The 13592-nt window shown below is 43.3% G+C and overlaps 1 protein-coding gene across 2 annotated transcripts in view; it reads right to left on the bottom strand.

Moving 5' to 3' along the window:
• Positions 1-12858, bottom strand: part of LOC119276054 (2-oxoglutarate and iron-dependent oxygenase domain-containing protein CP2-like) — an 18817-nt gene extending 5959 nt beyond the window's left edge. For both annotated transcript variants that reach the window (XM_037557021.1, XM_037557022.1), the window contains exons 1-5: positions 12381-12858; positions 8095-8142; positions 582-758; positions 348-498; positions 148-234 (exon numbers count right to left, since the gene is read on the bottom strand). In XM_037557021.1, the coding sequence (XP_037412918.1) occupies positions 148-234; positions 348-498; positions 582-758; positions 8095-8142; positions 12381-12707 (790 nt within the window). In that variant the 5' untranslated portion in view covers positions 12708-12858. The remainder of the gene's footprint in view (positions 1-147; positions 235-347; positions 499-581; positions 759-8094; positions 8143-12380) is intronic.
• Positions 12859-13592: the final 734 nt, after the last annotated feature.

Raw genomic sequence — 13592 nt, 5'->3', positions numbered from 1 at the left:
GCGGGGGCGGGCACAGACAGTAACCCTACTTATTTTACAGCATGAGTATCCCTCTAAAAGGCACCCATCCAGACATGCACAATTCAAGAACAGAGGACTTCAAAAATTTCTGGCGGCATCCTTGGAAAAAAACAATGGTAACTTTACCTAGTTCAACATCTCTGTCTTTCCCATATTCAACAACAAAAGCATGATGAGAGTCCAATGTTCCTCCACCAACCTCAGGGTAAAAAACTGAAGGTTGACACAAAGAACATAATATTAATGTGGAAGGAAAGATATGCTGAAACAATTAAACCAATAGTGATTCTTCCTATCTACAACAGTACAGCAATAAATCAAATAACCTTTAGAAATTGGAGCTATGAACTCCTCCATGAACTGATTCAGCATAGCCTCCAGGCCAAAATCATCAAGGACAGCACCATACTTATTCATTGTATTTGGCCTCATTATCTTAAATTTCATTGCATGAACCCACTTTTCAAAGTTCTCTACCTACAAAGATGTAAATAATTGCTTTCACATTGTAGAAAAAGCCTTCATAAGAGCTAAGTTGGGTGTTAATTACTTTACCATACCTCCTCCAATAGCATGTCACAAAAGTTGGGCTGTAACATAGCAAATGAAAAAACACCAGCAATTGGTTCAGTCATTATACTTGCAATGCTTTCTTCTGTATTGGTTCTTACTGCTTCAAGGAATGTTGGTAAGAAGAAAGCCGAAGGATGCATGCTGTACAATTCTTGATGAAGTGGCTGTAAGTAGGCAAAAATTTGAATTACAAGCAAGCAAACAGGAAAGAAATAGTCCTCCAAAAAATAAAACCATGGCCAGTTACTAGCCACACTTCTATCTAAAATATTTTAAAAGATCTGACAAAATGGTGATGTTGAGTCGTGACTCCTGTGGCACATGGTAGCCAATACTTTTAGAATTATATCATGCTCAGCCTGTATATTTTCCCCATTGTAAGGGCTTCCTGCATATTTACCACCTATCCATGTGTGTCTCCCTCTCTCTCTCTCTCTCTCTCTATGTATATATATATATACAATTGTATGTAGTCAGTGCCGTAGCTAGGATTTCCCCACCACCCAGGCCAGCTTCGTTGGTACAGCGAACACTGTAGCTACAGTATGGTACTGTTGTCAACGAAGGGCTGGCTCTCTACGTTCCCAGGCCACGGCCAGGGCAGCCCGGGGCCTGCCTACGCCCCTGTATGTAGTATCTGTCAAAACCAAGTATATACGTGTAGTATGTAGTATATAACAATGTTTAGGTAGTATATATACTACTTTTTAGGTAGTATGTACCATATTTTGAGCATACTCTTTTTCACGTACAAATATGTACGTATTTCACAAATATAACAGAACCTATGAGCTCATATGCAATTTTTTCGTGTAACTTGCTTTGAAATATCTTAGATATAGTGTATTAATATATGTAGAATGATAAAGTAGTATATATACTACTACATGATAGTATATGAGACATGTGGGGTAACTACCACCGGGTGGTAGGATGTATTTTCCCTATATATACATATATATATATATAAACATCCGAAAACATATCTTGTGGACGGTCTAAAGCACTCATGGTATCATTATGAAAGTACAGGCTAAAACTGTGAAAACCTAGAAATATACCTAACCACTATCCTACTGCAATAATTCTCTCTAAGAAGAATGCCCATGTCGTGGAAATTCTACCCGTAAGGTAACGGGTTACTCCTACAGCACATCCTTGTATAATGCTCAAGGCTCTAGGCTAAGTAGCAGGAGCAAATTTTAATTTTGGCGGAAAAAGGGGAGAGCTCCCCGTTCCTGGTTCTATTGTAACCGGATTCCCGGAACCACAAGAATCCTTAGAATGGGAATCCAAGTCGGCACCTTTTTCTTGAGATTTTGAGAAGAGTTGCTCTTTGGAGAGAAGAGTACGATGAAAGTTGTTGGCCCCCAGGAAATACAAGTTACACATTTCCTAACATGGTATTAGAGCCTACGTTAATATTTTTGCACGCACAACTCATGCTTGAATCCTCCATCACGCCGTCGTCATCTCTTGCCGATCGTCGCTCCTTCCACTTCCCATCATTGCGGTTACGGCTGTTGTTGCCCACTTCACCCACCACGTCTCCCCACCGCCGTTTCCCGTGAAGGCTGCCGTATCTCGACCTTCAACCGCCGCCCATCAACACGACTGCCGCATGGCACCCACTAGATAGGCTTGCGGTCAACACCCGCCCAACTTGCTTAGCTCGCCCACGTCTTCTTGCTGGATCAGCTGAAGCACGTCAACGCCCGCTGGATTACCCACCCGGCTCCCTTCCCTACCTCGATTCGTTGACGCAGGCAACCGGCCTGCTCGACCCGATCGCGTTGCCGCCCGATTGGTCCGCCCGCCTGCCAACATCCTGCGCTGACCCACTAGTCTGGACCCTACCCGAGTTGGTCCGACGCCGGATCAAGCGGTTGATTCGGGACACGGTTTGGGTGCCTATATTGACTTGGGCGTCGGCTCTCCGTGAAAAGAAGAAATAAGAAAAAAAAAGATCCAATGTCTTCATCGTCGGGCTATGTCGCCATTCCTTGATGCTCGGTGATTTTTTTATGGTACTAATTACACCGAGTCCATTGCCTTTATGCGCATTCATATGCGTGGCATTCGTTTTTGGGGCATTCTGTCCGGCGAGGTCCCCTAGCCGCCACAGCCAGTTCCTCCTGTTGCTGCTACCCCGCCGACACCACCAGCTCTTGTTGCAGATGCTTCTCAGGCTACTAATAAGGATGCAGCTAAGGTTGTTGATGATGCTGCAACTCATGCTTATGAACAGCAAGTCTTGGCCTATTAGGAGGCTCTTCCCACTTGGTAGGATGCTTCGTCTTCTTACACAGTTACTCAAGATGATGATGCTCGTGCTGCGGATGTTCTCACATCTACGACGCGTTTGGTTGGAGACATGTAACGTTTTCAGTATTGTAATTAGAATACGTTGTATTAGCTCACGAACTGAGCGATTACACGATGTGTTTGGTTCAAGCAACGGAAAAGGAAACCGTGGTCTGCCGCCGCCAGCCTTGTAGAAGATGCTCGGCTGCTGGGATGGCTTGCGGCCAAATAAGAGAGCGCTAGTTGTTCATGGTGGCGCCGCTGCTCACGGTAGACAAAGGAAATCGACCATGCTGCTGCCCATGGTGGAGATCGGCGGCGCTTCTGATCACGGCGGAGGGGGATCGCCGGCGCCGCCGCTGCTTACGGCGGCGACTCACGGCAGCGAAGGGAGACCCAGTGTTGCTTCCCACGAAGGGGAGGAAGATCTCCGGTGCTGCAGGCTGCTACTGGGTGCTCGTGGTAAAGAAAAGATCGGGCGGGCGAAGAATTGAGAGAGGGGAGCGATAACGGACGAACAGGGTTATTCCATACCACTCCATATGTGCTGTTTTTGGTTTTACGAAGAACCGTTTCCGATTACAGGGGACCCAAAACCAGTCTGACTCAAACAAACACAGGTAACGTAATCCTAAGCCGCTGTAATCAGAAGACGGCGGAAAAATCGTCAACCAAATGAGTCGCTAGTGTGTTGCCTCAATTTGCCTCTGATTTTATGGGCCTTATTACGTCTTTGAAATGTGGACTCTCTTCGCCAGCGCTATAAGCCTTTTGGTGATGCCTTATACATGTTTGTGGTTCGCCAAGAGCATGCTCCTCAGCAGGGTGACTCCACTATTGATGAGTTCTACACACAAAGCTTTGCTATCTGGCCCCAGCTTGACTCTCTTTGCACTACTGGTTGTGGTTTTTGCCAGTGTGGCATTGGCATCTTCTCCTAGGCCTTCAACCACGATGACTCAAAATCATGCATCTTCGTCGGTTTCGACCTTGGGGATCCTCACCAAGGAAAGCTGGTACCTCTCCATCGAGCAAAGCAACCAACAAGCTCACCAACGACTTCGACCATCCATACTTTTGACACCAACAATGGAAGCAAGGTCGGTTAACCTCAAACCTTGACAAAGGTATTGCGCTCACAAAGGTATCCATTTTAACACACTTATCTTCCCCTGCCATTACCCTTGATAGCCCCACCATTAGTTGAGCATACCTTTACACCCATTGAGACTAGGCGACTAGCTATCCAAGTGTTATCAAGCCTCGTGAACTTGAGCACCTTAGTGACTCTCATGAATCATATTGTGATACTTGTCATGCATATTTGGTGAAGGCTCAATGGAAGTGGTGGAAGGAAGAAAAGGAGCCAAAAAAGAGAGCAAGAGTCACAAAAGAGCTTATAAGCAAAAGAGTTGAGCAACAAAGATACTTGTACCAAGGATACATTTGGTAGGCAAACGTTACACTTGTATTGTAGGATTGGTGCCAAGTTCTATCGCACAACCAAGCTATCGTCTCCTTGTGTTTGTCCAACACGAGTTTAATCTTTGTTAGGTAAATCTTGTATGCTCATTTCTTTGGCTACACAAGCCCCATTATCTTGGCGTGTGAGTTTCCTTTTGCCTCTATATCTTTTGTGAAAACTTGCATAGCATTTTGAGTTCATTGTGGTTTTCTTCCAACTTTTACATATCTTGGACTTCAAATTGCTTGATTTCGTGCCACTAATCCCTACCAAGCTCCACTATAAGCCTATTGTGTAGGCGTGAGATTGGACAAGGTCCATTACCAAGTGCACTCATTTCATATTGTCAATTGTGAGATCCCTTGATCCATATACAACATCGAAAAGAGGTAATTTTGGTATTGTTCATTTTTTTCATTCGTACCTAGCTAGAGTGTTAACATGGATAGGGAAGGCACATCACCTCCAATCTACACCAACAAGAACCACTTCGATGCCATGTGGGACTACATCGACGCCAAGATGGACGCGCAAATTGAGCTCATCAAAAACATGCTCAACAAATGCAAGTCGTCCACATCTTCAACATCATCTTCATGACGATGCTCAAGTGTGCATGCTTCTGAGCTACCATCTTCTTCAAGATCACACCGACATCGACACAATCACCCACAAGAAGCTCCGACAACTACAGCACGTCGACCACCAACTACGAGGGTGACCATTCCATCTTCGGAAGTGCCCAGATGGCCGACCATGGGATATTCCCTTTGGTCATGGAGGCAAATGATGATGAGCCACACCACATGGCCTTCATCTATGGTGACAGTGATGAGATGGTTGAGCATCGGAATTTCCCTTCAACCAAGGCGGTGTATGATGACTATGGAGACGTGTGCACCAATGCTACTCCAAGTTCTACAAGATGGACCAAATCCCATGTGAGGATGAGAGCCATTCCACCATATGTGAGATTGAGTGCATTCCACTTTGAGAGAGCGATAGAGTTCACTACTACCCCTATGTTTGATTAGATGCTCCAGTTTCCATGTGAGAGCTACCACCATCACATGAGTTAGATGTGTGACTCCACTATATGTGACTGAGTGCACCAACCTTGAGGGAGGGAGGGAGCCACCATATTGAGAGAGTGAAGTAGTTGATAGGTCATGTGAGGCCATCCCTCATTCTAACAACTTAGCCTCTACCTTTATTGTGTCTTCTAATGGTAGGTCTCATGGACGATGACGCCCCAATCCTCAACAACTTCGCTCCTCCTTTGGACAAGACGATGGCCATGGTGAAAGAAGACCCCCCCCCCCCAACACACACACACACATGGTTCCATCAAGATGATGTAGATGACCACAAGATAGTCCTTTCCACCACACATACACCACATGAGTGGACCTTCAAAGGTAACACTACAAGTAATGATGATGCTCTTGTCCCACTAGTGGACTATCATGATACTGATTGCTTGCATTATGATGATCTCCCTATTGTCATGCCTCATGCTAGTTTGACTTTCTCATGTGATGACTTGTTACCCAGTTATGATCAGTATGATAATTTCATGTGGAGTATATTAGTTGTTATCCTATGTTGCATAGGATATCTTATGAGAATTCATTAGGTCACATCATGTTTGATAATCCTCTTGCTTTACCATATGCTATGGATAAGATTGTTGACTTACATCATTGACATCTTATCGTCATAACTATGCCTATCCCATAAAATGCAATTTAATTTGCAAATATGGCATGGATGACAAATTTGTGGTTAATGGCATTTGCATGACTTGTGAAGTGTGAACATACTGCATGCTTTGCATCCTACAAATACTATTTGTCATATGCCATACCATGACCACTTCGCTTTGACCATGCATTACTTTATATGTCAATCCAATTTCTCCACGTGTTTGCTTCTAGCACTTGTCTTGCTTGCAACATGCTTACACTTACTCATGAAGAAGCCCCCATAGTTTCCTCATACATGTTAGGAGAATTTGACTGATTTTATGTGTTGCATGATTCCCATCATTGTGTGCACGATATGCTTATCATGAATACAAATACCCGTGTTGATATTGATGCACTATGGTTGAATCCCCATTGTGCTATGCATAACAACAATCATTTCATGATGGATGTCGTATTTCTATATCATGCATCAAACTTACTTGAGCATTGCATATCTTGTGCTAACACCCAACGTACACATACACAACATGATAGATGATGCGTACATATATCACACGCACACATTGTTTCTTTTTCAATGTTGTGTGGGCACCCACGCTTATTCGTCAACCTCGCAAGCACACGAGTTAGACGAAACAAGCTCTTGAGAGCAACCAAGATGTGCTCTACCATGGAGCATTTATCCTCCATTCCTTTCTGCAACACGACTTCGGGACCTTATTCTACATGGCACTCACATGGTTATGGGGTATTGTTCATTTCACACTTTGTGCCCACCTTACCATGTTCATTTTGCATGTCATGATCATTCCTATATCACATGGACATGCACTTGTGACCCATGCTTTGCATTATACAATACCCATCCTTATATTTCTTCTATGTATGTTTGCAAGCTTGGTGGAGACATTTATTATTGCCATGTTCCATGTTTGTTACTACCTCCGTCCGGGTTTATCGGGCCCGAAAGCCATGAAGCCCCGTTCATAATTACTAGGCCGCTTACGTTAGTCTCGCTTGTTCGCATTTGTCCATGCCTTGGGCAGTTAATTCCAGCCGAGACATGCAGCGGCCGTTCCTACTTTCGAGCCACATCAAGCAGCCATGGTCAAAAGGCAGTCAATGCATGGGTAACCTTTTGCCATGCAGCGGTGAGGTACACGAGAAAATGTTTTGCATGCTTACCAAATTTCAGCATGATGATGGTAGCATGGGCAGTCAAGGCAATCAATGCATCGAGCATGATGGTTGACTTCCACGAATCTCATTTCGTGCTGAAATTTTGCAAGCATACAAAACATTTGTCGAAGTTTACCAAAAAAACTCAGAATTTTTTGAATTTTTTACTATTTTTTTTAATTTGTTCATCAAGGAGCATTTGAGCTTAGGAGCAGATACTCCATGTTCGATAGTTCTCTTCTACTTAGTTAGCAAATTGAGGCCTTAACTACAATTAGAAAGTGTTTGTGCCCATCTACATGCATGGCGATTCTAATAGCTACGCCTTGTCAAGATATTGTACTAAAATAAATAATATTGTCAACTTAATGCTTACACTGAAATACTTACATCTGTGACTAAGTTGCATGTAATTCAACTCATCTTTACTTCCATATTCATGTGCCTAACTAAAAGGATCTCCACATATATGGCATGCTCGATAAGAACATTTATAAGTATGAAATTCACATGGCATGATGGATTGTAACTTTTTAACTATGAAAATTCAAACACCCTACGCACTAGACAGGCTTCTATCCAATCCAGCCCACAAAACAAACAACAAACTTTGCAAAACACGTGTCGATTCTAACATACGGCTGGTTGTACAAGACAAACACGTTGCGCCATACACATTTGTTGTCGCACAATTCATAAAAAAAATCAAAAGTTGTAAACCAAATGGTATACTTATATGCATGTTGGATATTTCTAATTGCAAATGTATGTGCACGCGAGAATAAAATTGGCAGTTATCCATCTCAAAATATTTAGAATGTAAGTCCATGCTAAATTGCAAACCTTATAGAGGTGGACTATCTTCTGCCTGTATTCTTTGTGCCTATGAACCTACACCAAAAATAATACATCATATGAGTAAGCTCACTTAAGTAACAGGGCACAACAAGAAGCAAGGTTGAAGTGTTGGAAGCAAGCCAAAGCTAAATTCAACTACAATGGGAGCGTTTAGATCCTTGGCAAGAGTACTTATAGCCTTGCCGGGCAAGGTTGAGTGTTAGGGACTATTTAAATATCTTAGCTTTTGTGGGCCAGCTGACTTAGGTGGGCTAGGAAAACCTTGCTTGCTCAGGAGAGCCAAATCGGCTCGCTTCCAATGGCGAACTTCTCGCGGAGACCAATTCCTGACAGTAGTTTTCAGGATAAGGCTGGTAAAGTAAAAGAACCAAATATCTTGACCAAGCAAGGTTATCAAAGTGAAAGCTGCTAGATGAGCTAGCCGAGCTATTGCCCAACTAAGCAATGGAACCAAACACTCCCTACACTGTTTTGCTTTGACATTTTCATAATCCAGTTGTGAATATACAAAGCTCACTTCCAGTGTAACAATCAGACTTTGTAATGAAAACTGAGCTCGAGTATGAAGGATGCAATATTGCTGTTCTAATCTAGTATCTCTATGCAACAACTCCGTCTAAATTGCCTAAATATGTACTAACAAATCCTACTGCTGCTAAGTAATAAATATAGCCCCACATTTCTACAGCTTAGTTGATTAAATATTGGACCTGGCAAACAAAACCGTCGCTGTATGGCTAGCTGCGTTGCCACTTGCCAGTCCATACTGATATTGCAGGTGCAAGTAATATCACAAGTTAAAAGGACATTATTTTTACCTGCAACTTCTACTCCTACTACCCAAGTGTTCAGAATGACGTTCCATTAAAGGGCAGCCCGATGCACGTAGCTCCCGCTTGCGCAGGGTCCGGGGAAGGGTCCGACTACTTTGGGTCTATAGTACGCAGCCTTTCCCTACATTTCTGCAAGAGGTTGTTTCCAGGACTCGAACCCGTGACCTCATGGTCACAAGGTGGTCACAAGGTAACAGCTTTACCGCTGCACCAAGGCTCCCCTTCTCGGAATTACGTTTCATTCCCAAAAAAAATATTCCCAAGTACCCTACCTAATCAAATCGCTAAATCTAAGAAAACATAGATTTAAAAAAAAACTGATGTTACAACTTACAAGTGAAGGAAAATAGTAGTATGTCCGTGATAACTAAAAATAAAAATTGTAGTAAAAACTTGAATTACTTCTCTTTTGTACTTGTGCTTATTGCTATGCTAGATAAGTATATATCACACGCATCATAATATACATTGCTTAGGAATAATATATACTCCCTCTGTCCCAAAATTAGTGTCTCAAGTTTCGTACAACTTTGTACTAAAGTTACCTTCACTTATTTTGAAACGGAGGGAGTATATATATAAGGAAAATACATACTACTACCAGGTGTAGTTACCTTCACTTCCGCCACCATCCGATTGCGGCAAGATCGGAGGTTACCTTAACGGGCCATGGGTGGAGAAAAGGTCGATTTATTTGCACCCTCTTTGGTGGTTTGTTGAGCTTCCGATTTTCTTGGCTCAACCAACCGGTTAGGTTGTCTCTTATCTTATACGTAGTATTTAAAGAAGATTGGATCTAGATGACGCATGCAATCCAAACAACTCCTCTCTTCCAACCAGATCAAAACGACATCAACAGAAAAAAGGTATGCACCATGGTCTTCCATTTAGAGGCATCTATATGACATGTAGATTGATTTTCTATATCGCTCTTGTTGAATCAGGCTGTACCTGTGCAGTGTCGAAGCTACAGTCACTTCTCTGGGCGGGCCAATACGGGCCAGGTTAAGAAATACCATTGAAAATTTGCTTTCTGGGCCCAGATGACAATACATATACTCCCATTGTGTTTGGAGAATTGAAGTATGGAGTATATACCAAGATATGTTCTGGAGAATATGGAGTATGTAGACATTGATTGGCTAATTGAGTTAGTATGGAGGATATTAGGATTCTACAGAGAGCTTAGATAATATAGTACAACCTTAGTATTCGGAAGTGTGGAGTATATATATACTGGAACTTTTAGAGAGTATAAGCTTGTCACGCTAGCTTGCCCTATATATGATACCCGGCAGGTTGTTTAGATTTCTTTTCTGAACGAATAAATAAGATATCCGGTCAGTTGCACGTGTAATAACTCTATTGGATTTTCCACCTATCCTCTAACCCGTTTGGGTGGAGGAATATGGGTCACATGGCAAGCAAATAGGTAGGGGGTAACTACACCCGGTTGTAGCTAAAATGTCTTGGACAAAACAATGTAGCTAATTATGCGTGTGGGACAAAACAATGTTAGCATGTCAAACTAACCCCAATAAATCCTAGTGATGTTGCTTTTAAAAAAGAGCTTACCAGTATATAATCTTAAATCTACCAAAGCTTGTTGATATCATGAACATAATTTTCCATAAGGTTTGATCAATCAGTTATAAAACCACATCACCACACAGCTAAATTACTCAGCTTAAAAAGCTTGAATGTGATAGATGCATTCGGGAGAAAAATATTATGTCTTCACATGCATGTGTTGACTCATGAAAGAGTGTCAATCGACTGGGTAAAAACTGAACAGCAGTCATACTAGATCCATGTATGAACGTGACTTATTTATGACAGATGGAACAATAAATAAAGTATAAAGCACTCGATTACACAACTCAAACAAAAATTACCACAAGTTATTCATGGATGCATGTAAATTATATGTGCACCAGAATTCATGGCTTATGAGAATGGCGTTTGCAATAACTCTCATTAAACAAAGTCAGTTGCCACTAGTAGATGAGAGACTGTTACTCGGATAAGAGACAGCCTTATCACATTCAGTTGCCACTGGTAGATGACAGACTATCACTCCCTTAAAATCAAGCAAAACCAATAGCCAAACAAACATTGTGCAAAATTTAATTTATAACATGCAAAAGGAAACAAAGGATTGTCTGGACCACATATAACCTTTCTACAAAACAAGTCATGTAATTTTCTAGCCACTAGACTGCTTCCATGTTAGTACCCACTCGTAGGGCTGCCAAATGGATACAAAATACCTGTAATATTCAACTACCCTTTTGATAGAATACAAATATGGTTGTTATTTTCCCATCCGATTAACGATTTTTTCCAGGTTTATAGTTGTGTTTGAAATTGCATAAAATTATGAATGGAAATATAGTACAATGCAAGATCTGAACATTCCTAATCTTTTTAAAACTATTCATGTCCATCTTCAAATTTGATAAAACAATATACATATTTGGATGGTATCTTTTAGCTCAATGTTATGTCATATTCCTTTAGGTGATAGAAATAAATTGTACGCAAGGTGAGCTATAAGGAACGTATTGCATGTCATCGCCTAAGTTATAGGGGTATCTAAATAGTACTCCCTCTGTAAACATGTATAAAACATTTTAGATCACTACTTTGGTGATCTAAAACATCTTATATTATTGTACTTGCTATAACATCCTATTCAAATTCATGAGTGCCCCTTGACAAATATGCATCCAATTCATCAGTTGACACTCCTACCAACCGCAATTTTTTTTCCTCACCAAGTACCAGCTGCCCCATCACCCAAATATGCCATTAGCGGGACTGCTATCTTCCACCGCATCTGCTTGCTTTCTGCTCTGCAAGTTGCAGCAGTTAGGGCACCTCGAACGCTATCCCCAAAAACGGACACACTATCCGTCTGTGGACCGCGTCCGGATGCTTCCACGGAGGACACGATACGGGAGCCTGCCATCCAACCCTATACCTCAAATGTCCGACACTTAACTTAAAAAAGAATATGCCTAATGTTGATTCGAGTGGAGTAATGGTCATTTTCTAATGCGTACGAGTAGATTACATGCTAACTAATCACCTTTTTTAGCAATGCTTCCGCCAAATGTCCGGAATCCCGCAAAGCCCCTGGTTTGCTTCCGGTTTGCAGACGGACAAATACGGATCCGCCTTGGATAGCAAAGTGCGTCCGGGCAGCACAGTCCGGATGTATGCAGGCGTTTCGAGGATCCGTGTTGGAGATACCCTTAGTTCGCCCACCACCTCCAGCGACCAGTGGTGCCAATATTACCCCAGACTTCCTCTCATAGCCAACTCTCCTCCACAAGGCCCCACTGCCGAATGATACTGTCGACCGCTGCTAAAGAGTATGTCCATATGTCCCATATACACATAAATCAGTAGCTAAAGAGGGATCGAGAGCTCGACCTTGTTTCGCTCGCCATGGGGCCAATAGCGCGCGAGTATGTCCCGCATGAAGTGTAGCTTGACATCACGGTCGGCCTCGAGGAGGCTAGGCGGGAGGTGCCGCTCCAGGGCGCTGTACACGGCTGGCGCGTACTCGCCGCGCACGTCGGTGTAGTCCTGCGGCTTGTGCTCCGTGTTCGGATTGAGGCGCAGCCGCCTGTCAGAGTACGCAGCCGCCCCCAACGGCCGGCCGGCCATGCGCGACGGCGGCGGAGCCACGCCATTCCCGTTCGCCATCCCTCCCTGCTGGCCCTCGTCCCGTCGCTCCGCGGGCCCCTCTAGAGCCATGGCAAACGCGGCGGGATTACAACATCGAGCGTATTAGGGTTAGGGTTTGGAAGGGCCGAACTGGGTGAAAATTAGGGTTTTGCCGAGTCCCTCGCTCTCACGCGTCCCAAGGGCCGGGGAGAAAGAGCAGCAGTTTGGGTAGAGTCCTATGCCCGGCTCCACGCCTGGGAAAAAGTACAGCCTGTCTTGTGCCCGAAAAATAGAAAACTAATTTTGGCTTTTCACGTGATGAAATGAAAGAGGGTGTTTTATTCAAACCTCAAATGTAAGAATTACTCGTCTACTCCCTCTGTTCATAAGTCATTCTAAAAATGTCAATATAGACTACCTACAAAGAGGGAGCATAATCTATAATCTATAATACCTAAATAGTTCGTTCCCACTATCTTATTTCTATTGACATGCAACCTATGCACATCAGCAGGTCAGCCACATCATCTTTCTACAACCGGCTTATAGGTGGGACCAACCAAAATTCAGTAGCGCAGAGAACAACCACCTTAGTGATCGGTTACCAACAGAGGGACTGACCACAACGAGACCAGCGTACAGGGCGGATGTCTCCCTCCCTCGATTCAATTGAACTCATCAAATTCCCTTTTCCCCTCTATACAGCCAGGCTCGACGGTTGAGATCTCATCTCACGCCACTCCGGCAGCCTCCCACTGCAGCAGCCTCCTCGTTGACAACCCCCCAAGCATGCCAATCCACCGCATACACAGCAGAAAGACAGGGCCGGTGGCGAGGCTCGTAGTTGTTGACGTCCTGCTTCAGCACGTCGCCACAAATCCAGGCCATGAATCTTCCACTATTGTCCTCTCTCTTCATCTGCTTGGTACCACTCACGTAAAGAAATTCTGATAATTCGATGGATTTCCTTCTGTC

This window comes from Triticum dicoccoides, chromosome 3B (genome assembly GCF_002162155.2).
Source record: "Triticum dicoccoides isolate Atlit2015 ecotype Zavitan chromosome 3B, WEW_v2.0, whole genome shotgun sequence".
In the NCBI taxonomy this organism is placed as follows: Eukaryota; Viridiplantae; Streptophyta; class Magnoliopsida; order Poales; family Poaceae; genus Triticum; species Triticum dicoccoides.
Note: the sequence above shows the minus strand (reverse complement) of the source record. Positions and strands in the feature narration are given on the sequence as shown.